At 44.5% G+C, this 27660-nt stretch overlaps 1 protein-coding gene across 2 annotated transcripts; it reads left to right on the top strand.

The window, feature by feature from the left end:
- The first annotated feature begins 10727 nt into the window (after nucleotides 1-10727).
- Nucleotides 10728-26221, top strand: NRIP2 (nuclear receptor interacting protein 2). Of its 2 annotated transcripts, XM_066341043.1 has the most exons (7): nucleotides 10728-10906; nucleotides 11034-11580; nucleotides 16152-16328; nucleotides 20806-20888; nucleotides 21320-21447; nucleotides 23320-23372; nucleotides 24186-26221. In XM_066341043.1, exons 2-7 carry the CDS (start codon nucleotides 11350-11352, stop codon nucleotides 24276-24278), a joined length of 765 nt encoding a protein of 254 aa, XP_066197140.1. In that variant the 5' UTR covers nucleotides 10728-10906; nucleotides 11034-11349; the 3' UTR covers nucleotides 24279-26221. The 2 variants fall into 2 exon arrangements, with proteins under 2 accessions (XP_066197140.1, XP_066197141.1); XM_066341044.1 differs by lacking the exon at nucleotides 10728-10906 and having other exon boundaries at nucleotides 10975-11580.
- The last annotated feature ends 1439 nt before the right edge of the window (nucleotides 26222-27660 follow it).

Raw genomic sequence — 27660 nt, 5'->3', positions numbered from 1 at the left:
TTCCCCCCCCCCCCCCCCCGCCCCCCCAAAAAAAAAAACCACATGGTCTAGGTTGTTCTAAAGATCTGAGCAATTGTCTACATGTGACCCAAGTCACATGAACTGAAACTGAAACAGGTTATCTGGATTGCAGCATAAAATCATGGCTTGGCTTCCTTTTCCCAGGCTGGAATAGAGAAGATCTTGGATCAAGCCATATAGCTCTTCTGATTCCAGAGGTCTATTATGACCTAGAGGACATGTTGCAGTAAGATAGACCTCAACTGAATGGTTAAAGCTGCCCTCATTACAGTCAGCAGTTGAAAATGTAAAAAAGAACCTATAAAGGGACTTCTGATATTTCCACTGAAAACTGACCTCTGGAAACACAAGGTATGTATCTCTTGGTGCAATAGAACAACTCCCAATTCTCTAGAATTTATGTCATAGAAGATATTGCCATGGCAAAGATCCAATCCTTCTGCTTGCAGACAAGTGGTGACTCCTGTATCCAAATACTCAATAAAGCTTCTGTGGGAACACAGCTGAGTGTTATCTGTACCACCCCCAGCAGCCTGCCAGGGTTGGCCCATAGAGTGAGCAGCCCCTTCTTATCTCCTGTGTGCTTTGTGATCCCTGAGTGACCATTAGGACATTCTCAGGCCTTGCTGGCCAAACCACATTAGATTTAATTACTCAACCCACTGCTTCATATAACACTTTTTCCTGCTGCTTATGGGTAAATCCTGACTAAACAAGTAAGAAGCATACAAACATTACACCACCACCACACTAATTTCTGTATCTTCTAAGTGCAAAACAACTGTTGCTTGAAACTTTCTACTTTCCCCTATAAACATAAAACCAGTTGTAGATGTGTGTGGTTTTCAGAACTACAGTTCTGTGTATTTGTTAGAGATTATTTGCCCTCATAAAGTGTTTCCAAACTTTGGCTTAATGGTTATTATTTCAGTTTTTCTGGCGTTACAAGGCTGCAGCAGGGGCCTAGTTTTGCACACTTTCTACTAGTACTTCTAACACTCAACCTCCATTTCATCTCACTTGCTCCTAAGAGGATGTGTGCACACAGCTGCCACCTGGGAGCCAGCTAACTAAGATCAGGCCTCCAGCAAATACTGAAATTTTCTTGTCCTTGGTGTCAATTCCAGGCAGGTGCTCCCCTGCTGTCCCTGTCAGTTCAGGTGCTCTCACAGCCACCTCACATTTTTATTTTGAACATAGTAGTGCCATAATTTTGTTTCCCCTCTTGTTACGTATTCCAGTGAGAGCAGTGCTCAAGGGCAATTATATCAAAGAAGGTGGGGGGGAACAACAGAAAAAATTCCATTAAGCAATTCTACCTCTTGCTCCCAGAAGAGATGTCCCAATGTTTTGGCCAAACTAGTTCAAAGCACCAGGTGGTGATTCTTAACCACAAAATATGACTCTTTCTCTCCATTTACATTTGCCTGATATTCCCTCTGCAGGCTCAGTATTTGGGTTATAGTGTAGAGGCATGATCTTGTCAGGCACTGGATCCCCCTGTCCACCCTCCTGCAGTAAGAGCTGAGCCATACTTCATGTCTTTTCCTGAGCCTTAGAGCTCAGCTCTTTGCACAGCACTCCCAGGGCTCCTCTGAGTAATGTGCAGGAGCATCCCAGGACTGTCCTTGAGTTCTGATAATAGACAAAGCTGTTTAACACCTTCTAGCCTGTAAAAGCAAACACTACTTAACATAAAAAATGTAAGAGATCTGGGACACACAAATCTACAGGGAGCCAGCAAGTGCTGTGGATGCTCTGCTCCATACCTGGAGTGTGACAGACACAAAGGAGAAGGTAATTCCCTTTCACTGGTTGAATGGGGTTCCTTCCACTATGTTTTGTCATCTGTAAAGGACTGGATGCCCCCTGAGATTAGGTAAGCAAGGACAATTGCCACATTTTCACTTTTGCAACTTGGCTGGTATAAGAAAAACTTGATCACTTTCCCCTATGGAAGAACAGAGACCCTGTTTTACATTGCAGAAATCTTTTTATGAGGATGTCAGACCTTCATTTCTCCCAGAGAGCAGTCTAGCTCTTAACAAAGGTGATTTTTTTTTTTTTTAAGTAAAATACCTGACTTTCTCTTTAAAACACGCTATAGGCTCAGAGAGAAAAACGACAGGCTTGAAAAATGTAGGCTGGTTCCTGAACAGAAATAGTTTCCCTTCCCACTTCCCTTTTTTCCAGAGTAGGTGAGCTACAACTGGATAAAAAGATATTCAGAGCATAACAAAGTATTAGCTGCCTAGGATGAAGAAGAAAATGTCCTGCTCCACTACTCATCTCAGACTGGCTTCTTTGCTTTGAAACAGAGTAATGTCAAAACCATGAATCTGAGCTGCTGGTGCAGGTCAAATGATACATTTGTCCTTGTGTTTCAGTTACATTTCTTGGAAAAATAAACATAATAAATACCAGTTACAGTTTATAGGCAATACAGGCAAAAGATTATACAAAGCTGATTCTCTTCCACATCTCAAAATTTGTGGGAAGCCATAGAGCACACTGATGAACTGTTTGCATACAAATATATAATCAGAATTATTTATCTTCTGTTCCAGCAGTGCTCTTGTTAGAGGGTAGAAATGAGCTGAGACACTTATCACAGCATGAAAAGGGTCCTGGTTTATTCCTCTTTACAGCTCAGCCGTCCTGACTCCGGCTATTCACTGACTCTGGCTGCAGCAAGCTCCTGCTGTAGGTTTCCCTGGCAGCTTCTGACTGCTGGTTATTTCCTGCTAAGCCATGACTGCATGTATTGGTTTGCAGACTTGGAATACAGGCTTTTACCTGGCTAGACTGTGACTGCAGACCCAGAATGTCCTCACAGCAAGGCTTCTCTCCCCAGGATCCTTCTTCATGCTTCTCTCATTCCCTCTTCTTCAAGGCTCTTTTTCCTTCATGATCCTCCCCTCACCAGCTAACTCACTCCCTTTTATCACACTTGCCTTTATTGGCTATATCTGTGACTCATCAGGGGCAAGGCTGTATGGGGTAATCAACACAGCTATTACCTGTCAGGGGTGAGGTCATTTGTATTCCCTTCTACAATCTTCTACATCTGCTTTTTTGTTTTGTTTGGGTTTTTTTCACCAAATTTAAAACCAGAAATAGCTAATGATGTTAATGACTTAAGAAAGTCAAGGAAAACAGCTGGCACAAATTATTATTGAGCTACAGTCAGGCGTGGATTTATGCTCCAATGCTTCCTGTTGGTCTCTATTACCTTCTCATGGATGTACAGGACGTTGCTGCCAATAGGGCCTCCGTTTATTTAGCTGTGTGATTTGTAGAAGGTTGATTTTCTGTACTCATTTGTGGTCACAAACAAGAGACTGCCTCATTAGAATCCTGATTGTGTAAAGGATGGACCAATTTTCCAATAGGACAAAAAAACCTCGTCATCTTCACTGGACTTCGGAAGAACTTCTTAATATTGTTGATGTTTTCTACAGAATAATGTTTTTCACTACCAGTACAGTATCTTGTCTTGGTGCACTATATTCTTTCACATTTTATGTGTTTTTCTATAAATTTTAATAAAGACAATGTTTTCGATCATATCATTATGCAACAAACAGGTCAGACCATTCCATCTCAACTTTATACTTTTCTCATGAAGTAACATGTTTAAATTATTTATGTGTTTTGGTATATTTTTGTTCTGAATTCTGAGATTGTATGTTTGTGTATGCACAAAACTATTTTGGATTTAAGCATTTCAGCTTAAATTTCTGTTGTGGATAATGCATGTATATTGCAAAGCCCTGAAACACTTGATTTAGGTGTATTTATTTATATGAGTGGTGGTCTAATCTGTCCTGAGTTATCGATATATACATGTATTTTCCACTTTAAGCTTCACTTTAGGGAACCTTCTGTTGAAGCAGTTTTGACTGCTCTCATGGTAGCCCTAAAGTTTTGGACAATTTGATATATTTAGCATCCAATCCAATTCCTCCATGAGAGAAAGAAAAGTAAGGAATGCAGCAGAACTGACATCATAAAGCATCCCTTGGAACTTGTGGGATCACTGACAATGCCTTCAGCATCAATGTGGTTTTCCAAGTATTTGCAAGTAATGATGTCAATGACACAGAATGGTCTGATCTGAGGAGCTCCACGCTGTAGCTAATTAGTTCCAGACAGTCTGCACTCTGCTATGCATACCCATGGGACTGGCATGCTACAGTGATAAGAGCTGTTTTGCTGTTTCCCATGGCTGACTCTCGGGTTTTATTTATTTGCTGTTTTTATTCAAATCTTGGAGTCAGGAGACCATGAGATAATCTCAGTTGTCATTTAAATCATGCCAAGGCCTTGCCATCAAGAACGTAACAAACAACTGGTGCACATACAAATGCAGCCTAAAGGCTAGGAAACCAAAGGAGTCCAGTATTTAAAATCAAAAATAAAATTACATTGTTACAGCAGCATTGTTTTCCATCAAATCCCTGGGGTGATAACACATCCCTCTGCCACTGTATGTGCATCGTGTACACAAAGCTGTTTCTGCACTACAAGTACTACTGTGCTGGTGATTCCATCATAAAACCCTGAATTGTCTGAGCAGAAAATAGCCATGCTGAAAATCAGCCTCAGGTAGAGTTATTCTGCTGGGGAGAGGAGGGGCAGGGAACACAGGGAATGCAGTTCAAGCAGCCCAATTGCTTCTATAAATGAGACCTCAAAAATATTTTGCTCAGATTAAAAAACCCTTTGTAGCAAACCTTTTCAAGAAAAGACCTAGTGTCTCCCTGCTTTGTATGGATTTTTGTCAGGGTGTCCTTGGCTTTGACGTTTCCCTTTTTATGAGCTGAGTGAAAATTTTCCAGGTTTTGGCTGTTACAAACATTCTTTTAAAAATCTATTTCACATCCTTAGCAGAGTCAGCTGGCAACTAAAATCTGAGAAGCGATTTATTCAGTACAGAGTGTGCCCCAGCACAGACTTGCTGGAGTGTGTGGAGAGTTCTTCCTGACCTTGTTCTTTATGATTTCCAGTAGCTGAACATGGCAACATGAGCTCTCTTGTGTCCAAGGGACTTTTGCTGGCTGTAGTGAGTGGGTGATACAAGGGAAGATCTTGGTAAGAGGAAGATGTCTCAAAGAGTCAAATGGAGATAGGGTTAAGAAGACAAAGAATCATCTCGGTTGTAAAATACCTTAGGATCATCAAGCCCAACCATTAACCTGATACAGCCAAGCACACAACAAATCCATGTTCCTGAGTGTCACAATCTACACATTTCAAAAGCCTCCAGGGATGGTGACTCAACCACTTGCCCAGAAAGCCTTTTTCCAATGCTTGATAAACCTGTCAATAAGCAAATTTTTCCTAATATTCATTTCAAACCTCTGCTGGCACAACTTGAGGTTGTTTGAGAGCAAGAAGAGTCAAAGGTTGGATGAGGACCACAGATTCAAGAGTCCTCAGGTTTAAGACTGAGGCATAATGATTAGGTACCACACAAAAGCATTAGAGATGTGAAATACTTATTTTTGGTCTTGGGTTTGCCTCTCCTACAAGGGTTGGGCCAAGTGCCTTGCACGTAGCAGCAAGGAGAAAATACACTGTGAAAAAGGTGCCAATTCACGAAGCAGGACTGAGGTGTTGTTCCTGAAAAGCGAATCACAACAGGAGCATGACTTGAAAGATTCACTCTGTGAACTCCAATGCTTGAATTACTGCATTTTGAAATAAAAGTCTGCCTGAACAAGAGAACAGGAGGTGGGCTGCAACACCCTTTACAGTGCCTGACTCCCCCACTGGTTAAATTAATTTCAGCAAGTTATACTGCTGACGATGAACAACTTGACTGATCTCAACTGCTTTAAGGTGCAAAAGAAGCCATTTACAAACAAATAAACCAGGAAATATCAGAATACACCTGGCAACTGCTGATAGGGAAGTTTTCCACAGCATCTGATGGGAGACTCTGAAAGTAAAACCTGTCCCCAAAGGAAATTACACTGGAGGCATAAACAGCCATCAGAGACATTCTTACCTTCCAAGGACTATATCTGGGCTTCATTTTGAGCAAGATGAGATCTGCTCCGATTCTACTGTTAGCTGGGCACAGCCAAAAGGTGTATAAGTGATTGTCTTTTTTCTTTCCTCTTGTTCTTTTAAATGGGGAAAAAAAAAAAAGTTGTTATAGAAGCCCATAAACAGCCATTCAAAGTACCTTGCCAAGACTCTGTAGGTGGTTTTAGTAATAAACCCACACATATGCATACCAAATTAGGCTTTACCAGGCAACTCTAACTCTGGCTTTTATTGTTCAAGTATTCAGCTTCAGGGACATTCTCTGGAAGGAGCCTTAATGGTGTAAAGGCTTCATTATTATTTTTATGGCATTATGTAGAGACTTAGAAAAAAGTGCCTGTGTTAGTGTCAAGTGCATTCTTAGCCTCAAGCTAAGTGGATAATGGAAATATTGTTCTCCCTATGGGTGGGAAGTGGAGGGACAGTGAAATGAAACAACTACACAGAGACACACAGAAGAGAGACATCTTTGTGACTACACATTTTCAAGTACTGTGCTATCAGCCTTAAATGCATAACTATCCTTCATCTCAGGCTCTTGCACACTTCTGTGAGTAAGCATATTCCTACCAGGAATTATTCTCTACTTTAAACCTCATGCTGAGCACAGAGAAGCTCTAGCAGGAGTAAGACAATTGCCATTGCTATGTGCATCAGTGGAAATGCACATCAGTGAAGATTCTTTCCCCTCCTGAAAACAAAGCCAAAGTCTTCTAGAGTGATTTGTGTAGCTGTGTAATGGAAGGGGAAATTTTGTATTGCCTGCTGCATGATCAGCAATTGTTCTGTGACAACAATAACTCAATACAGAGAGGACACAAATAATTTTATTTATAATGATATTATGTTCATAATTATATTTATAATGATCAAGAAATATTTATACAGCAGAGGAGTTTCATGCTGGGCAACCCTGTTCCAAGTTTGCCATAGTGCAACCATAAATCTATCCCATAGGGCAGATCCATACAGAGACTTGACCCTAAATTACCTAACGAAGCAAACTATTCCACTTTCTGACTGACCTTGCTGGCAGGACACACTTTGCTGTCCAGCAGCCGAGCTAAACATTATGTACATCTGAGATGACATTTATCCCAAGGAAACTTGCCAGACATACTCACAGATACAAATACTGCAACCTTTTACTTACTATCTCAAGAATACAAAGGTATTTTATTATACAAACAGACCAACTGGAGGGAATTCAAAGCAGTGGAACCTTTTCTTTTTCAAAGAATCTTTTCCAGAGATGGAAGAGAGAGAGAAGCATGCATGGTTTGCCTGAGTAAGGTTTGTCCTCTCATTCCTCCTCTGCACCATCTGTGCATGCACAGACTGCTCAGGCTGTGAGAATGGAGGAGGATGAGCAGAAAGTTGCCTCATTGTTATCCTGCAGTATCCACCACAAGGAATCTCCTGGCTTTGACATAGTTGCTACACCCAGGGTCACTTTTACACCCACTTGAAGCTTACACTACTACTAAGAGGGTGCACTGGAAAGTGGTGTACCATAAAAACAACCTCTGTGCTGGTTACATTATGTCGGGGCTATTGCTGAGCTCTGCAAGCACCCAACTTGTCACAAAAGAAATGTAAAGCTCTCCATTTACAATCCACCCTCCCACCTGCACTGTGTCAAATCTCAGGAGGACAAAATAATACTTTCCAAACTGTTGAAAGAGAAAAATTCAAAGCTGAAAAGAAATTTCTAAGAAAGGCAAGCAACCATTAGAAGTTGCAAAAGTAGCAGGAGGATATTTTAAAGAGGAATTATTAGGCTAGTTAAAGCTTCCCAGAAGTGAGATACAGGGAAAACCTCTGGCAGAAGACCTCAGTCTGTGAAATTTAAAGCCAAACCAGTGAAAGCCCTCAACAGAGCAGCTTGGGATACTCCCTAATGCTCCTGGCAGAGGGAAGTAAAACCTTTGTTTCATATTCTTTAATCTGTCAGCTGCTTCCTTCAGCAAAGGAGTCCATTTTTCCCCTTTACTACTCTGGGTACAATTAATGAATTTCTTCCAACAGAGGAGTAGCTGACTGGAATATATCGATCCTCTCTTGCTTCTTGGCTGGGGAGACTGGCTACTGGGAAACGTTGCTCTTCAGTGCCTTTCCTTAGAAGTATGGGCACCACTTCTGATTTCTTCAGGGTTTCTCAGGCATGGAGGTGATCAGGTCTAGGAAACAACACCCACGAACACAGGTAAAGTGCTTAGCACCTGGAACCTTTTGCCCCCCAGAGCTCTCAGTGACCTGCAACTGCTTGAACTGGAAGGCCAAGCTGGTAGCTGGAGCAAGGAGAAGGGCTTTTATACTCTGGGGAGACAAAGTGTTTCTTCTATTGCCTAAATAGCACTATAAAAATTTCTATATGAAGGGTGCAGAATATCAAGGCATAATGGGTTATGATTACTTTATGTGACTGCATCAGAAAATAGTTTATTGGTGTGTATGGGATTGTGTATGAATATTTTCCTCAAAATCAGTTTTATTTTTCTGATACGGGTTACTGGCAAGTCATACTTTTTCAGGGCCTAGAAAAGATGACTGGGAAAGGTATAACTGCTGCAAAATCCCCTTAAATTTACTGCACTGTAGTCTGATTTCTCATTAGAAAACCTTTAGAAGTGTCCATTCTGAAAAAGAAATTTAAAAAAAATCAAAAAAAACAAAACCAGAAACCACCTAACCTACTTAGTAAATGGGCTATGTTTAAGAAGAACAGGATGGAAAAAGTAATAGCTGAAAAAAAAAAAAAAAACAACAGTGACCTAGAACCCTGCATGCCTCTTACGGGAGAAGATAGTACCTCAGCTGACTCCACCCCCATAAAAATGCTGGAGGTTTTTGCCAGATCTAGGAACTAACACATCAGGATATAAAGGGTTAAGTGACCTGCAATTAGAAGCAGAAGGGATGAAGGAGGGGAGAAAGCTTTAAACAGGACTTGAAGATTTCTCCCCTTTGAGGTACAGAGAGAGAAATATTTGATGAATTAGGGGCCAGGACTAACTGGTGAGACCCAAATGCAGAACTGCTCAAGCAATGGCTCCATCCCAGCTGCAAGGCAAACCAATTTTGAGTAGGCTTTGCCAAAACGCCCTGCAAAATAAACTAATAAAGGGTGGCTAGATGAAAGGAGGTGCTGGGACTGGGAACTAGAAAGGCTCCCTCCTCTTCATTCCCATATACACATCCAGGGTGGGAGGTGATCTCATCAGAAATTGTGTAACTCTGCCCATAGGCTTCAAGGCGGGAACTGTAGATAATCCAGTTCTAAGATGTTTTCTAGCACTTTACAGTTTTAGGGCCCCTACTGAGGCTTTAAGGAAATTGGCAGTGGCCTTGCTACCATCATTGCATTTTTGTGGCTGGCTTGCTGAGGTATTCACAGTCAGCAGGAGGGGAAACACCTCTTGGCCCTGTGTGAGAGTAGAGGTGCATGATTCAGTACTGCTTTACATGGATGGTTAAAGCACTTGATGACAAGCCTTGAAGAATACTCACTCAGTGAGGCCACAGGAGGTCAAAAGTGAGTGTAAATCAGGAACCAGAGCAACCCTCAGGCAAGAAAACAAGACTTGGGAACACAGTTTCCCTGGAAATATCCATTACTTAAATTCTCTTCCTAATTTGACTCAGAGATAGATAAGGACAGCTCAAAACACCTCTGAGCTCTTGTTGGGACTCTGCCTGCATTATGGTATTGAAATCTGGCCTTGGAGTGTAAAGCAGCTGGAATGTATTTCTACTCCCATTCCTGACAAATCTAGGGATTAAGCGGAAACCATAATACCTTGTATTGGATTTGCTTCTTAATATTTCATATTCACTTCTTTTATACACAATTTAGAACACAGAAGTGGCATCAGTAATACTGGAATGATACATACTACTAAGATAGAAAATAAAACAAAAGGAGCAACAGAAAGCGTCCTTTTGCTGTAACTTTTCTGGTCAGTTGCTGCTATTCCCTCTATGTTGCACAAGCAAGTGGTTTCACCCCTTGACGGCTTTCCTGGAAATGCAATACTGTTCTTAGCTTCACAGCTGAGTAAAGTTTTGGTTCCTCCTCTGTAGTGATATCAGAACTGGTGCTTAATGGGGCAGTGCATTAACCAGAGAAAAGGGATCAAAATGAGACAGCATCAGTTCAAGTTAAAATTCATAGTTTCAAGCAGGACAACATGGAGACAGAAAGTTGGCAAAGGGAGCTCTACCGTGTACTGTCTCCCCTGAGAGAAGGGATGTCTGCTCTGGTCCAGGCAGCCCACACTGCAGCAGTGTCAGCACTCTTTTGGTATAAACGGGGAGCCAAGTCTGCTGGTATCAACAAGCCAGTGATTTTAGGCTTCTGCAATATCAGAGGGGATTGCTCTCGATAGAGTGGGGTGAAAATGAGGGCACAGTCGAGCACAATAAAACTGCCTCGGCTGGAAGCACAAACCAGACCTTCAGCATTTCATTCAAGCTACACAGAAAAATCCTTCAGTGCAGCCTTTCGCAAAGGCATGACACTCTCTGCAGAAATGAGACTGGGCATGCCTGCCAGGAGCCTTGAGGAGGATACTCTCTCCCATTTACCAAGGCACTGCTGCATCTTCCAGGCTGACCCGAGCTGCTGCCAGTGTTTACAGAGACACGGAGATGCGTCAAAGCCCCCTGGCAGAGGAGCGCGCAGGCTGCCGCCGGGAGATGCGGCGTGTCCCCATGGAGCCGGGGACAGGCGGGCACACACACACACAGACACACACAGACACACGAGGACACACACACGTTCACACACACGGACACGGACACGCGCGGTGCGTGCGCGCAGCCCGCCGGGGTAAGTCCAGCCCCCAGCAGCCGGGCCATCCTCCTGCTGCTGGATTTTTCCAGCCGGAGCATCCTGCCGGCTGTGCCGTGATTTATGGAAAGCGGTTTCTGACGCGCGGCTTTTTCTATTACGACAGGGACCCACGGACTGGAGGAGGCAAAGCTGCAGTCAGGGCAGGAGAAGTGAGGGAGAGGAAGAGGCGGGAGCAGAGGGACACGGAGGAGTGGAGAGGACAGAGGGAGATACAGGCACCGAGACACTTCGGAGATGGGAGAGTTATAACTAAGAGAGCAGGAGGAAAGGCAGAGAAAGGAAGAGAAAGAGAGCCGTGGGGAAGGGAAAGGGAAAGGAGATTTGAGACTGAGTCAGCTTCCAGAGGGCAAACAGCAGGAGACGAGTTCAGGGAACAGCCCAGCATACCAAGAAGGACCTGCTCCGTCTGAATCTTCACCATGAGCACAAGGAAGAGCTGCCCCCTGCCACTGGGGCAAGGAGACCAGGAGGAAAAGCAGAGCGAGGGTACTCCTGACCTGGAGCGACAGGAGTGTGAGATGGAGCTCAGGAACAAAGCTATTCTGCAACAGAAGAGGCGCCTCAAACAGGCCACCCAGTTTGTGCACAAGGACTCTGCTGATCTGCTGCCCCTGGATGGCTTGACGAGGCTTGGCACCTCCAAGGATCTGGTGAGCCCAGTGGGACCCCCTTTGGGAGGGAGTCGTCCTAATAGCCTTCACTCTGGTTGGGAACTGCTGTCAGGCTTTGGGAAAGGATCACAGGTTCAGCAAAAATGAAACTTCCCTTCAGGATCATCTAGGAGCAGGTCAGGGGGTGGGGGAAGAGTTAATCACTCATTTGCTCGCATCCATCTTCTTGTGCCTCCCCATAGGAACCAAACTCCTCAGGCAGATATGGACTGGAAGGACTCTCCAGAATCCAAATTTCCATTCACCCAGTACCTATATATGTTCATGTGACATGTGTATTTCCATGTGGGACATCTCTGAAAGCCCACATGTATTCCTGCATGATCCAGCTCAAAAGCAGAATGCTTCCTGGACTCAGCAGGGAGGGAAGAACTATTCATGAAACTCTAAGAGACTTACATTTGACCTTGTCTCACCTTTTTGCATTTTTCTCTTCCCCCCACTCTGTGGATTTATGGAGGGGCAAGCAAAGGGCAGGACTGCAAACCAGGCACACAGGCAGATGCAGTGCCTGGCACTCTGGATGTCTCCTTTGGGGAGGAGGCACTGGAGCGAGGCCTGTGGGCATCTCCTTGTGGTGACGTGGATCAGGATGCATCAGGGAGGGAGGTATGTTCCAGGAGCCTTGGCAGTCTGTGGTCTGGAAGGGCTTCCCCAAGGCTGGAAGCAGATTCCCACAGGATCTATTACTGGCTCAACTGCACACATACTCTCCTTGCTCTGGCAGGTCTGCTGTCCAACTTCTCTCCACTGTAGAGTTAAACTGCTCAAGGATGTGGAGTTCTAAACCATGTTCCCAAAAGATGGCTCATGTCTGGTTGTGATGGGGGCACAATCCCTTGTTCCATCTGTGGCAGTGGGTGTCATAAAAGATCCTCCCTGCAGTCTGTGCTTCCCTCTGTATCCTCTGACAATTGCAGCAACACCACAGATGCTCTCGTGTGTGTGCCTCCAGTGATTTCCCAGTTCCCAAGGCACGCAGTGGCACAGGGCCCCACGTGTGTGGGACCAGCATGTCCCTGGCACTGAATGGGAGCTAATCCTCCTGGCTGAAACCCTGGGGAGCAGCGGCTTGCAGATGAGGGGTCAGTGCCACGTTCCCATGCTGGCACATCCTGCCGCTCCTGCCTCCCTCCCTGCAGCTCCCTCAGCTGCCTCAGCAGCTGCTGGGAGTCTCTGGCATGGCAGGGTCCAGGGCAGCTCCCCCAAGTCACCCTGAGCTGTCACCTCCTGTTCCGCAGGCACACACAGGGCTGGCACAGGGACTGGTGTGGAGTGTCCCTCTGGCACTGCGCACTGCCGTGGCTGGAGTGCCAGGGCTGTGTCACATCAGTGCTGTCTTAGCGAGGAGCAGGGACTCTCCTCCTGTGGGGAAGGAGCTCTGGCCACCCTGGAGAGGCAGTGCTGGCCCTTGGGGCCTGCAGCACTGCAGCTTGAACATCCCCTCAGGAGCACAGCTGGGTGTGACCCTGGGCCCTTCCCGGGGCAGGGGATGGAGCCACTTCTGAGACTTTCAGTGTGTTTGCTGACCCCAGCCACGAATGCAGGCAGAAACATATCTACCAGCTTTGCTTTGGGATTGATTCCTGCCACAGTGTGCCTCAAAATGACAGCTGGCACTCTGAAGCCACAAGGGATTCCTTGAGCGAGACAGTCCTTGTCTAAATCACTTGCCATGAGCATCTCTCCTGCTGGAATTAACCATTCTAAGCAGGAGAACTCACTGTATGCTGACAGCATTCAGTCACTGCAACCCACTGCAAACTCCATGTCTGGTCCATAACAATAGCTGAAACATTTTTACCATGGACCTGGGGAGCAGTGAATAAAGCATGTTTTTTTCTCCCATGAACATTTTGCTCTGGTGTTAGAGGGCACAAAATAAAGTGTGGTTACCGTGCCAAATTCACACACATAGTGCCACACCTGGGGTCAGTGTGGCACCTCTGTTTTTGCTGTAACTTGGAGCAAAAGAAGAACAAGGTCTTAGATTTCCAAGAGGGATTCAGCAGTTCCTGCCACTCGATGGGATACTGTGATGTTTTGGGCACTGCAAATCAGAGTCCAAAATATGCTTTTGGCTTATTTCTAGAGGCACTTCTCCAGCACTATGAAAACCCCATCTCTTTTTCCTAAATTGATCTGACTCCCTCCTGGAGGACAGGAATACTGAAAAAGGGATGTACTGAAAATGAGCAGCAGTAGGAAGTGCTGGAGAGTTTGATTTGGAGAGACTAAAACACCCCTGACTCCTATAGCATTTACACTTGGAGGAAAGTTTAATTAATTCCCCAAAACAGATCTCCATTGATAGTGCCTGACACTCCAGCTGTGGCAGCTCCATGTCTTAAAATTAGAGCAACACCTCATATAATTTAAAATAAAATACCTGCTTTCTTTTGCAGTCAGAGGCTGCTACTTTTTGCCACTCTTTTCTGTGTATTCTGGGTGTACACTCAGCTTATGCAATGCATCCAGCAGTGCCTGTGATTTGATGGGCCCATCATGTCTCCAGTAATAAGTAATTATATATTTCTGTGGGGACCTCGTGTTTCCAGCTCAGCAACAAAAAACATGATCAGTTTGGGTGTTTGGTTTTTTTAATGGCAAAATAAAAAATAAGTAGCTACATGGGCTAAAATATTCTGGAAGTACCAGGGAGGTCTGAAGAGTTGGCTTCTCACCTCCCAAAAATCAAGATCCCCAGCTCGTACAATGTTACTAATCATAACAAGGCCTGGAAGTTTCACATTGGAGAACCTAAACCTTTCCTAAGTTGCACTGGGAAACTTCTTTGATCCCTCTAAGTGCCCTGAGAGGGAATCCATTCCAGCTCCTGGCCACAATATCCTCCCTTACCATCCTCTAAATCTAATTGTTTCTGACTAGTCTAAGAGCTACAATGGTCTCTCCACTTCTTCATCTTGCTGGTGAGAGAGAAGACAGGCAGGGCCCTAGGAGTCTGCTCTTGAATCAGATGCCTCCAAAATCCCAAAGCTCAGCTAAATCCCCACCAGCACTTGGCCTCTTCCCAGCCTAAGCGACAAGAAGGGGACAGAGGTGGCAGCTGCAAAGGGCTTGGTCGTTCTGTGGGAGAGGTTGCAGGAAGAGGGAAAGGTCCTTGGTATGCCATATTGTGAGAGGCAGGAGGGAGGGTGGGAATCTGGAGACCCGCTGTTTGTTCCCTGCCCTTTTCCCATGGCCCAGATGTTAGCTGGCAGCCAGACTGGCACTGTGCTCAGAGTATTTAGGGAGCTAAGCACAACGACCAGCTGTGCTGTGGGCCGCCACAGTAGGCTGGGAAAAGACCAGGAACAGAGAGATATTTTTACCCCACTTTTTCAACTGCTGCAGTGTTTCTCATGCAGCATGTGAATGATCTGACTGTCACCCCTTGAGTGGCAGGGAAACAGAGGAACGAGGGACTTGGCATCTTGCAAAGAGCAATGCTTGAGTGTGAGCAAAGAGCCAGTGACAGCCATCCTGCACCAACCATTGGGCAAATCTGACAAGTCAGGGTGCTTTGAATTGCAGTGCGCATCATTCTCTGGCCTCAGCTCTCTGGCCATACATGAAACTATTCTGAAACAAAAGTAACCTGTGGGGTTAATGCAGCCCAGCTCATTGGCAGGTCTGGTCTACTTCAGGTGTTTGGCCCATCCGTTGACAAGACCCTGCATCAAACTGCCGCACCACCTAGGAGATGACTTAATTTTTTCTTTTTCTTTAGAAAGATAAAAACAACAGTTTAAGATGTAGCACACTAACCCCTTTAGATTGTTTTCCCCTTTCTTCAAACAGGCAGTTGTTACTGCCATGGCCAGCTCAGAGCTCTCCTGCAGAACAGCCATGCGGCTGAGTACCTGGAAAAAATGACAAATCTACCTCCAGCAGGCACCTGTATCATTGGTGTTTCCCATAGTTCATTCAGTAGCTGTGCAGGGACTGGATGGATCAATACTGGGCAAAACCTAGAGCATCTGATGGCAGAGAGCAGAGACCAAGTCCAAGAAACATGAAAAACTCGTTTTAGTTTCCCCCTCAGAGTGCTTCCTGCTTCACTACAAATAATTGCTCGTACACCTAAAATATCTGCAGTCCTGCCTTCTTGCCCACATGTGCATCACACACATGCTGCATTCCTTGTGCCCTCCCACATTAGAAGGTGTGAATGTGCCTGGTGGGATGTCAGCACACACCCAGCAGGCAGTGCACTGCAATACGCTGAGCAGGAACAAGACTCTCCAGTGCAGGTTTAGCTGAAGGAACAGATACATGTGGGGAAAGGATGCATCAGGCACGTTCTTCTCCTCCAGTAATTGCATCTCAGAGACCTGCCTGTCACAGACATCCCAACACTTTAACACCAAATTTGCGGCTACAGAAGAAAACCCCTTGGGATTTAAAGCAAGTTTTTTTGGATAAGCATGTCTTTCATCAGGACAATCCGTTGGCTCAAGCATTTGCGACCTGCATCCCTGAGCTAGCAAATGTCCTTGACCTGAGCTCCATACTTAGCTGGGATTTCTCTTTCTTTGTGATGGAGACAGCAGCCTCATAGTGTGGTCCAGCGGCGCCTCTTGGAAGGCAACCTGAACAAGCTGCGGGGCGAGGCCAGGGGTCAGTCTGCACGGGTTCAATCTCCGCTGGCAAAAGACCAGGATGAAAAGATGGAAAAGGGAGAGGACAGGAGAAAAGACACTTCGCCTCTGCTAATACAGTGCCAGGTAAGGCAACAACACAGTGCTGCTGATTTCACAGTGATGGCAAATGCTCAGAGTTCCAGCTGCCCCCCTCCCAAAGGCCATGCTGAGTTATAAATTGCAAAGCCAGCTGCAGCCAAAGAGAAGAGATTTCATGCACGGCCTCTCCTAGAGTCTGGATGCAGGTTTTCCAAAAGCCAGAGGAAAACCTTTCTAGTTGCCTTATTTGAACATAAATTACCTTAATCGTATCTCCTTCCTTTGAAGGCCAGCTTTCCCATGATATGAAGAATTTTATTACTGCATATATAGAAGCAAGGAATGTCTCCTTATCACTTGAAGACACGTGCCTCAAGCTGATTTACATTTAACTAGTTCCAGTCTAGTCTGATTCTCTCAGGTGTCAAAGGACCTCCTCAGAAAGTGGCTAACTGTGCTCCAAATTAACACAGCTATGTCTCTTGATGGAAGCAGTATTTTTAGCTCCCTTTTCTTCTTATATCCTCCTGCACAGCAGAACACACTACTCCCTGGTCCCTGCAGTTAGAGAAAGCACATCCAAAAGCTGTGGCCCATGAAAGAGGGCTGGATGGTTAGAGCTGCACAGTAACATGCAGATATAAGACTCACCAAGATACAGGCCTGTTGTGCAAAACCCATTTTAAGGCTGGTTTTAGTTCAGTTACCTGTCCTAAAGAATGTCTTCCAAATCTGAGTGTAAAGGCTACACTTCCGAGAAAAACATATATACCCTTGAAAATTCATTTGGCACAAGAAATTATGATAGGAACAGAGGCCGGCAGCAAGTTTCTGAAAGGCTTAGAGCAGGTATCTCAGTACCAAGCAAAGCCACTGTCTGGTTTGTTTTGCAGCCTTTACTGCTGCAGTTAGGCATTTCTTACCCTGCATTTTAGACTTTAATACAGCTGGGTTAACATAACCACACTTGGGGACAGACTAGGAGGATTAATGGTACTCAGTGTAATTTCTCCAATTACTTGGAGCCAGTGAGCTCCAAGCTTCTCCAATTACTTGGAGAATAATTACTCCAATTACTTGGAGCAAATAAAGGTGTTTCTTTTTCTTTAATAGCCTCTCCTTATTGTTCTGCAAGAAGAAATTTAGTGATAGAGGGTGGGTTTTTTGCCAGGCATGCACACTGAACAAGGACAGGCATGTACAGGCATTGTATCCTAGGGGCAGTAGCTAAGTCAGCGTTACAGTCCACCAGTCATTCCCTTTTGTGTTTCTAATAGACTGAACCCCAGCTGTCACCCACATTTTATTTTCCCTCACAGAGGAAGGTTCACAAGCAAGGAAATAGGTCTAATACTGCACGTAACACTCCCTGAATTCTGCACAGGTGTTTCTTTCTTTTCCTGCCCTCCTTAGGAGCCAGTCACTGTTTGTCACACTTGATCTTACACCGAAGGAAGGGAAGCTCTCCCCCCTTTCTTTTTGTCTTGCTGCTTTTGATCACATTTGTGAACTTCAAAAAGCCTCTCCTGTCAGTAACAGAGCTGTGGCAGGAAATAGGACTCAGGCTGCCAGTTCATTTGAACTGGTACCTTTTGGAGATCTGCTTGATTATAGTGCAGTTTTTATTAGAAATGGAGCACAGCCCCAGAGAAGTTTTTTGTTTGGTTGGTTGGTTGGTTTTTTTCCTGACTCCTGAGAAAAGTTAATTTATCATTTACACACAGTATGCTGAAAATCTCAATTTGAAAACAAATGCATCACCTGACTTGTAACTGAATTTGACTAGGGAATAACATAGATGCAGATGTAGACATCAGTGATATGTGGAGATTCAGGCAGTAAATGCTTTCACTCCAACAGGTTTTAGTTGCGTATGTCTAAGGCCTTTCAAGTCCCAGAGATCACAGATAGACCTAGTCTATAATAGTTGTACTGCAGTCACTCACCCTCCTATTTGCTTAGGTGGGTTGCCCAGATGGTACTTCAGCAGAATTGCCCCTTTTTGTGGCAGGTTTTGAAAAGCACTTTGGAAAGCTAGTCACGACTGGCATCTGCAACATGAAATCAAGCTGATATTTCTTGTGGTGGCACTGGTCTCTTGTTGACTTGGAAAGAGATGCTGAAAGATTTCACTGCTGTAGAAGGCCAGTTTTCCTCTATGCCAAAGCAACCTGGGGTTGATCAGCCTTCTGTTTGCTAAAGCAGCTTCTTGACTTCAAATCTGACATGATTTCAGAAAATATACCTCTTTATAAACAGTGATCCTTACTGATGTCCCTTCTGCTCTTTCTTAGAAATTCTCATATTTGACATTTAGATAAAAAATAAATGTGACCGCTAGTAACAGATGAAAATTCTGGAGTAGGGATGAGTGATGAAAAAAAAAGTGATGAAAATCCTGCTAGTCCAAGAAGACTTGCAGTGCTTATGAGCTGCCTGCACTGTGTTTATGGTATGCTGGACTAAGGACTTTCCTCAGTCTCCTGGTGAGTTCTCTAGGGAAATGGTTAGTGGTGAAGAGCTGTTTATACTGAATGAGAGTAAATGTTGTTTTCTACAGAATAATCACTGTCCTGTTATATCCTATCAAGTCTCTAACTTGCAGATTTCCCAGCCTGCTCTGAAGCAAAATTCAGTAATCTGCCTAGTGATACAGCTTAAGCTTATTATAACAACAGCAGCTCATGCATCTAAAGTCTGCTGCTCCCAAGTGATTCCTTAGCAATTGCTATCCATACTCCAGGTCTTGTTTCTGAGAAGAGAGGATGTAGAGGCAGATGTCTGGCATGCACCTGCACTCTGTGCTTTAAATCTTGCCTCTGTGCTTCATCTGGCCACAGCCTTGTCAGGCAGGGCTGATGTGTCAGGGAGGGCCAGGCAGCATGGACATTGCAGAGCTCTAAAATCAGAAGGGAGACATTTTGCCATAGAATCACAGAATGGTTTGGGCTGAAAGAGACCTTGTTGGTATTGCCTGTTTGCAGCATTCCAGTATTTCTCACAGGAATTGTTTTCTTCTTTCTCTTTATAACTACTCACACATAGAACATTTTTAAAAATGAAAGCTTGGAAATACTGGATATAGCTCTCTGTGATGATTAATAAACATAAACAGGCTTAGATAAGAAACCAGGAAATTAAGACATTTTCCTTGACCCTGCTGGTGCTGCACTGGGTCCCACATAGCTGTGCTGATCTGCTTAAGGTGTTCAAGCATTTAAACTTGTCAGGACTGAGCATAAGAGTAGAGAAGAAGTGGCAGGTCTGTTGGTGATTCTGAGCGGTTCATGTCACAGAGTGCCTTAGAGGATGGAAGAGAAGGAATCACAGGAAAAACACAAATGATAGTAGGAATACAATGAGCCTCCCAAAAGGAAAATTTTCTGGGTCGGGTTTTTTTTGGTGGACATTTTTTCGGGCTGTGGTGTAAGACAGGGGCTTGAAGAACTAGGCCATCAAGAATAGGTATGATTAGGCACCGTAGGTAAAGACGTATTTTGTAGGTGACAGTCAATCCATCTTTTCCAGTTCCTTTACAAAGTCCTGCTCCTCCTTTTTATTTGGCTGAACCAAATTCTTATTGATGTCCTTGATGACCCTATGTTTTCAGACCCCTGAAATAAATGTGACCTGCTGTTACTTCATCACCTCTGGCCTGCCATTAAGGACCTCTCTGCGGAGAGGACAGAAAATAGATGGCAACCACATCCCCTTTTCCCTTTCATGTTCAAAGGGGTAAAGAAATGAAATGAGCCACGCACTGGGAACCATTCCAGTAAAATCATGCACAGGTTACTTGGGTGCAGGGCACAGTCTCCCCCTTTGCTAAATGACACCAGCTGTGACTGTTGTAATATCATGTCTTATATCCTTAAAGAGCTATACAGGAACATGATGTAAGGCCTACACAGAATAGTCATCTCTTGATTAGGTTCTGTCTTGGATTCAGGAGTCACATGGATTTGCCAGTTATCTTGGGAATTGACTTAAATTCATGCTCATTTCAGGTGTGGTTGTCCTGGGTCCTCTTGCTTCTCCTTCAGGCTTCTCCCTCTGGCAGCTTTTCTACTGAGAACAAAGGTTTAGCTCTGGGACATTGTTCCCTACGACACCAAAAGAAATGGAGAGACGAAACCTAGAAAAACTAGCACATGCTTGTATTCCTTTAGAAACTTTTGCATATTACTTACTGCTCTGCTAACTAAGTCCATGTGAGTTTTATGAACAAATTCTCTAACTGTGCATCTCTTGACTGGAACACTGTTAAGTTAAAATCGCTAAGATAAGTGTCTGGGATTCAAATACAGAAGAAGACAAATTCAAAAAAAAGTGTTTTTTGAAAAGTGAGAGCAATTTGCAGAGCACTGGGGAAACCAGTTCTTGAATGAACATGCTGCCTTGTGACTACTGCCTAAAACACCACATCTTGGCTATGTTACTCAGAAAGTCCAAGTCACACCATTGGAGGAGCAAATGTGCTGATTTTGAGCCTACAGTAATTACCTGTTGTTGTTTTTTCTAGTGCCAAGGTCAGGTATTGAAAGTGACTGTTAACACTGGGTGTCTACCAAACCTCATCTCCAAGAAGTGCTTAAAGCAGCTGGGGTAAGTCTTTGCATGATATAAAAGGAGGGATGGCTAAAGGGAAAACTATGGCAAGCACCCAGTCACCCTGGATTCTCAGCCCCAGTGATAATTACTGGAAGTTTTGCATGTGCACATGGCTGTTTAGGAGGAGATGCAGAGGGTTGGCTACAGGGAAAGGCATTAGAGCACTGGCAAAGCTGTTGTGTACAGACCCCAGACTCTGAGGCAGAGCTGTGCAATTCTCTCTGTGTGTACTGCAAGGCAAAGCTGCCCAGCTGGTGACTGGTGGTGAGGTTTTGCTTCTTGAATCTGCCTCCAGACATACTGTATGAAAGACATTCCCCCTCTTGTGGTTCCCAACGAGACCTAGAAGAACTGCCATCAGTGAGAAGTCCTGGTTTTCCTCCTCTTCCTCCACTTGAGGCAATAACACCTCTTGTGTCCCACAGGCTGGAAGAAGTGTCTGCCATGGATTGTGGAGACCTCTCTCTTCCCATCCCCAGCGTTGTTGGCCGAGTAGAACATATGGAATTGCAATTTGGCCAGGAGACAGTGCTGTGTTCAGCACTGGTTGTAGGTGAGAGTGCCAGCCCCTCCTCTCCCTTGTTTCTCCTGTGTCCCTCTTGCCCTGCCAAAGGCATTTAAAGGCCCTTTGGAAAAAGCATAACATGGTGGAAGGTTGGTGATGGGGCCACCTCCACTGCAGGTCAACATCACCATATATGTGAATACCCTCAATGTAACCAAAGGCAAAGGGTATAGGAAGAGTACAGAGAACACAGAAAACATTGAAAGTGGGGAGAAATTAGATGCTTTTTCTGTCTTAACTAAGGATGTGAAAAATCCTCATTTTAATTCTCAAATGGACCTTTCATAAAATTCTACAGATAACTTGATTAATCCTCTGGTGCCTTATGTTCTCCTATGGAATGGGCACTTGAATCTCTGCCTGGCTGGAAGTCATCAGAGAAAGTAACAGAGGGTACAGGTAATTTCCTAGAGTGTTTCTCTGTGTGTTCTCTGCCTCTGCTGCAAGGAGCACCCTGAAAGAACCAGGACGCCCCAGAGTGCTGTCTCCTTCAGTGTCCTGAAGCAGGACCCTTTGCAGGAAGGAGCCATAGAAGACAAGGTCAGGCCAGCAGGCACTGAGGCAGCCCCAGAAAACAGCAGAAAGGCTGCATGTTCTGCATTTACATCAAGCTGTGCATATGCTGAAAACAATGTCGTTGTCTTTTTTCCTGCCCTGTTCTTTCTCCCTATTAATCTTCCAGCTTTACGTCCTTGCTTTAATCTGTTTCCCCATCTTTAATAAGTCATGTTCATCTTCCAAGGCCTCCCTTGCTCCTTTTTCCTGTACATTCTTCCCACATTCCTAAGTTATCTAGAGTGAGCTTCCTCCTCTTACACACTCCAGCTTGCTCCTCTATCCTGGTTTCCACTCTGTTTGTTCTTGCCCTTCGTGGGGAATCTGTATTAGTACCAGCACAGGTGAATTTACCCCATAGCTACTACCTACTACCATTTTGTTGGAACATGGAAATGGCTGCCTGGAAGGAGCAGAATTGCTACACCTGTGTCTTACATCTCCCTGTGCACACAGTGCTCTCACTTTATGTGGTTATAAATAAATTAAAGATTTCACTCACACAGGGCAAGCAGGCCTCCAGGAGACAGGGGAAGTGTTAAATGACATTACAAGTGGCTGCTGATTCCTGCAGACTCCAGTACCTGGGAATTCCTCCTTAGCTACCACTTCAACCCCTGGCATCTTCTATATTTGCTGACACTGAAGACTTGCAGCAGTTATGAGTAGGACAGACAAGCTACATGGAAAAAAATAATAAAATTTAATAAGATTTGATAGATTGCAGCTGTTAGGTGCAGGCTTTGGTCAGACAACTGAACCAATAGCCTGCTTGCATGTGACTGGCCTCCTTATCCCCTCCTCTCCATTTTCCCATGCTTGTTCTCCCTGTTCACCCTGCTGCTTGCCTTCTGCCTTTCGTCTTTCCCTGACACAGCCCATTTTAAGTTTTATGGGATCTCACAAGCCCCTCCTGATATCTAATATTAGGTTCCAATCAATCACACAAGTTTATCTTACAGTGGTAATGATAATCGTGGTTTCCTTCTCTTACCAGCTGCAAAGTTCATTTTGACCATCTTCAGGACTGTGCTTAAATAGCTCCTTTAAAGGCTCATCAGTGAGTGGCAGAAGAGTGCTGATTTATTATTGTCACTGTTACCATCTGCTTGCTAATGTTGGTGTGTTTAACTTTTCCTTTTCCTTGTTATTTTTTATCTACTTTATACTGAAGAGACTATAACCATAAAAATTTATGAATCAGCTGTTCTTGTATTTCATATCCTCTTACAGGAGAGACACACTTTCTTTAATGAGGCATTATTACATAACCTAAAGCCTGATCAGTCTCTTCTCTCTTCTCAGATGATGAAATGCTGGAGTTTTGCATTGGCCTCCAGACTCTGTTGTCTCTTAAGGTAAGGAACAGATCCTTGCTTATTGCAGGGCTCCTCTCAGGAAGCTCTGCAAGATCTGGCTGTTGCAGCATCAGAATTACCTAATGTCCAGGTTCTCTCAGGGCTGTGCTTGTCACACAGCTGCCTGACTGGGTGCAGTATGCTCTGAGTCACCGATTCCAGTCCTTCTTAAAGGTTTTAAGAAAGAAAACACTCAGTAGAACACTATCACATCTCCCATTCTCTGTATTCCTGACCATACAAGTTGCAAGCAGCAAGAGGAAACTGAAGAGGAGACAAGAAAAGGCATGAGTTAGACCCATGCTGCTCTTTGAAGGCAGATGAGAACAAGCTCTGCCCTTGTTTTAACCCAAATGAAGCTGTATGATCATATTCAGTGTCCAACACTTGCTGGCCATGAGTGGAAAGAGTCCTCTCCTTTTGTCAGCTTGGCTCAGGGTCAGTGCTCTGCTGAGCTTGGCTCCTGGGGGGCTCAGGATACGGCTGCAGCGAGCTGGCTCCTGCCTGTCACACATTTGTGGCCACATGCCAGGCTCATAAAACAGGAAAAACAACGGGTTGAATGGCTGAGTGATGTGAGGACATCAACTCAGAGAGGGTCATAGGAAGAAGGGAGGGAAATGGCCCTGTGAAAGGTTTGGAGGTTAATCCCATTACAGGGAACTGGAGCAAGGAGACAGCACATGGGACAGGGAAGGAAAACTGTAAGGTCTCTACAAACCCAGAGAGGTATTACAGGTTCTCCCCATCATAGACATCATGAGGCTTACTATCTGAAATGTCCAGCAAATAACTGTCTCTCTCCTCCTTTAGTGTTGCATCGACTTGGAGGAAGGAGTCCTGAGATTTAAAGCACTGAGTCAGGAGCTGCCTTTTCTACATGCCTCTGAAGAGCCTGGTCAGTGACTGGTTGCATTCCTCATGTCTGGAGACTTGCTGCCACGAGAGAGAGATGAGGGTGAGGCTCCCATGCCCCTAACCTTCCTGAGTTCTAGGCTGAGGCATTCAATGGGGAGTGAGAAAAAGGCAAGTGGGTGCTGGAAGCTGTCATTGGGAGTGCCTCAACTCGAGATATCCCTCCTTTCAGTGGACCCTCTTGCTTGTCCTGATGTGCCGAGTGGGCATTTTGTTCTCGTTCTGCTATTTGGCCCTAGTCACTCCAATTTCTAGTTCTGTAATAAATTTATGCTACCCCTTTAGTGACATCACAATACACTCTGTTCACAAGAGAGTCTCTGTGAACAATCTCCAGTTGTTCTATCGACAGGAGAACAGTGTTTTCTCCAAAGATTACCACAAATGTTTCCCTTCTCATTGCCTCAATGCCAGCATACACCTGTCCTGTTGGAAGGGCTCTGTTCCCTTTGCCTGTACTCTGGGAAACTGGATTTTGCTGCTTTTTGCTGGCTCAGAGCAGAACAGAAGTATTTTCTTGGGAAAACTTTGTGGCAAAAAAACAGTTTTAGAGTTCTCAGTTCTAAGAAGCCTTAGCAGAAATGAGTGCAGAAGCCTAAAGCACCGAGAGGAGCTTGGGCTTTGCCACTGCATCCACAGGCACTGAGCTATATTATATGAATGGCAATGCTTACCATCTCTTGGTGTTATACCCTGTAACCAGACTTGCACACCCTGTTCTGGCCAGGCCACTCCTCTCTGCACTCCTGCCGTAGAGCTGCACCCCTGTTCCCTCTGCTGCTTCACTGGAGATCCTGCCACTCAGTCTAAATGCTGAGATGAATTACAGCACCAAGTCTTCTGCTCTGTCAGCTCCTTTCCTTCAACCTCAGTGTTGTTCCTTCAAATCCAGTGATTAAACACAGACACATCATCAGCCTTGAGTCCTGGCATCACACAGACCATCAACTTTGCTTCTCTTGCACAAAATGAGAACTTGTAGTATCAGCTCAGGTTAGAGAACTGTGAACGCATCTGGAATGTTAAAGGTGATTATTAAGTCACTTAATAATTGGGTATATTTATTTTTTTTTTAATTTCCATACTAAAGCATAGCTGTATTAAAAACACATAATCTATTCTTAACTAGCTCTAGGAAAAATGCACTAGACCACGGCTTGTTCCATGCCTCATGTGTACTGATTCACTATCCAAACTGCAAAATATACCTTTATCCACCCTTAAAGTGCTATGACAACCCCATTTTGCCTATTTTCCTGGATTAAACAATGCTGAGTCTTCCTTTTTTATCAAATTGGTCATTGTCCATGTTGTGCTTCTCAAAAAATGTGGGTATGCATTTTTCCTTTTTTTTTTTTTTTTTTTTTTTTTTTTTAGTTAGTTCTTTTCTCTACACCTGTGTGTTGTAGTTTAACACACATAAGGACATCAGGGCAAAGCCTGGCTGATATGATTTAGGATTCACTTACCAGTGATAGTTGGCGTGACTGGCATCTGCTGCTTCTACAAGGAGCCTCAGACTTTTACTGTTAGTCATCATATCTTGCAGCCTCTGATACATTCCTCGACTTCTCTGCCACTCTTCTACTTGTGAATCTGACTATTTCTGGCTGCATGAACTGCTTTCCATGAATCTCTCAAGTGGCACCAACAGTTCTCTCATTTAGGCAGGAAAACATGCCTACTCCATGAGCCTGTCTTCCAAAGTAGCAGTAATTCCTCCTGGCTTTGTATCACTTGCATGCCTGACTGGCTTCTCAAACCCAGGGGTCTAGGCAGCTCACACTTGTACTAAACCATCTTGTATTCTAGCTGCAGTCTGTGTGGTACCTGGGCGAATTCTGCTGACAAAAATCTTGCTTGTGATAGACAAAACACCTGTTTCTATACGCATCAACTCACCCGTTTTTCAACTCTCACTGCCCTTTAAAAACAGCATGTGGAACAAAGGCAATCCATACATAAATAAAATAAATAAATAAATAAAAAAACAAAATCCATACATACAGATACCATGTCCATTCCAAATCTTATTACTCATTGACTTCTATGATCCATTAAAAAACCCCTCTAAGCCACAACCCAAAAACTGACTTTAGCCCTAACCCAAATACACCCTAACAATGACCCTAAATCTAAAATGTAAGGCACTAAATCCTAATCCTGAATTTAACCCCTAAAACAAACTTTAAAATGTAATGCTAATTCTAACACCTAAATCAAATCACCACTCCCTAATTATAAAACTTAGCATTAAACATAACCCCCTAAATTTAACACTGTAACCCCAATATTTACCATCTGACTTTAAACACAAAACAGAAACCTAATCATAAAGACATTAACTATAAACCCTAATCCCAAAACCCAACCATAATCTCCAACCCTAAACTCTACCATTAAACCCCAGCTAACCCCATCCCCTAAACCTAAACTCCAAGGCCTAAACTTAACCCCTAAATCTAAACCCCAAGCAATATAACAAAACCCAACTCTAACCCCAACTGAAAGCATATCCCTAACCCAACACCAAACCACAACCACCTATCTCTATCTGATGGCTTTTGGCATTCCCACAAGGGGCTCTCCTTCCTTCCAGAGTGCCCTGGGGCTTTTTTTGAGTTTTGCTTTGCCCTGCAAAGGACCCTACTGTCTTTCAGAGCATTCCAGGGCTTTTGCCAGGCTTCGCAAGGCCCATATGTGGCCCTGCTTCCCTGTGGAGCACCACAGGGCTTTTGTTGGGCTTTGCTGATGCCCAGGCAGGTCTCTGCTGCCTTCCAGGGTGTCTGACAGTTTCTGCTGGGCTTTGCTGGTGCCGACAAATGCATGGGAAGGGGAGGGCCACCAACAGCTCTAAGTCCTGGCCACTTCCTTGAAAGAGCAGTGCCCAGTGTCAGTTTTGCAGCTGGGGCCTGGCTAGGGCAAGAGTGTAGGTGAGTAGAAGCCGTTAGACTGAAGCCAACAGGAATTCTTCCAATGATTTAAAGAGAGTGTTGGATGGGATCCTACAGAAAATTGCCACGACTTCGAGTGGACAATTCTGTTTTGACTACTGCCTGTCACTTGCAGCCCTGCAGATACCTGCACACTAGCTGCTGCTGGAAATGACCAGGTGCTGTTCCTACATGTCTGTCTTGGAATAATTGTTTTTGTCACATTCAGAACATCCTTCACCCTCTCTGTAGCCTTTCTGTGGTTCACATGCCTCAAATCCTAAACCACTAACAGTTTGGGCTCCTCTGTGAATTAATGTGCTACAGTAGGTGAAAATCTCCAGCCATATCTAGTCCTCTCTTCTCTGCTTAATGACTCCTTCCTTGGCATCCTCCTTTCCTTCTGCTCACACTGGTAAGTGACAAACTTCCTTCAAAAT

The sequence above is a fragment of the Sylvia atricapilla genome, chromosome 2, assembly GCF_009819655.1.
Source record: "Sylvia atricapilla isolate bSylAtr1 chromosome 2, bSylAtr1.pri, whole genome shotgun sequence".
Taxonomy (NCBI): domain Eukaryota; kingdom Metazoa; phylum Chordata; class Aves; order Passeriformes; family Sylviidae; genus Sylvia; species Sylvia atricapilla.
Note: the sequence above shows the minus strand (reverse complement) of the source record. Positions and strands in the feature narration are given on the sequence as shown.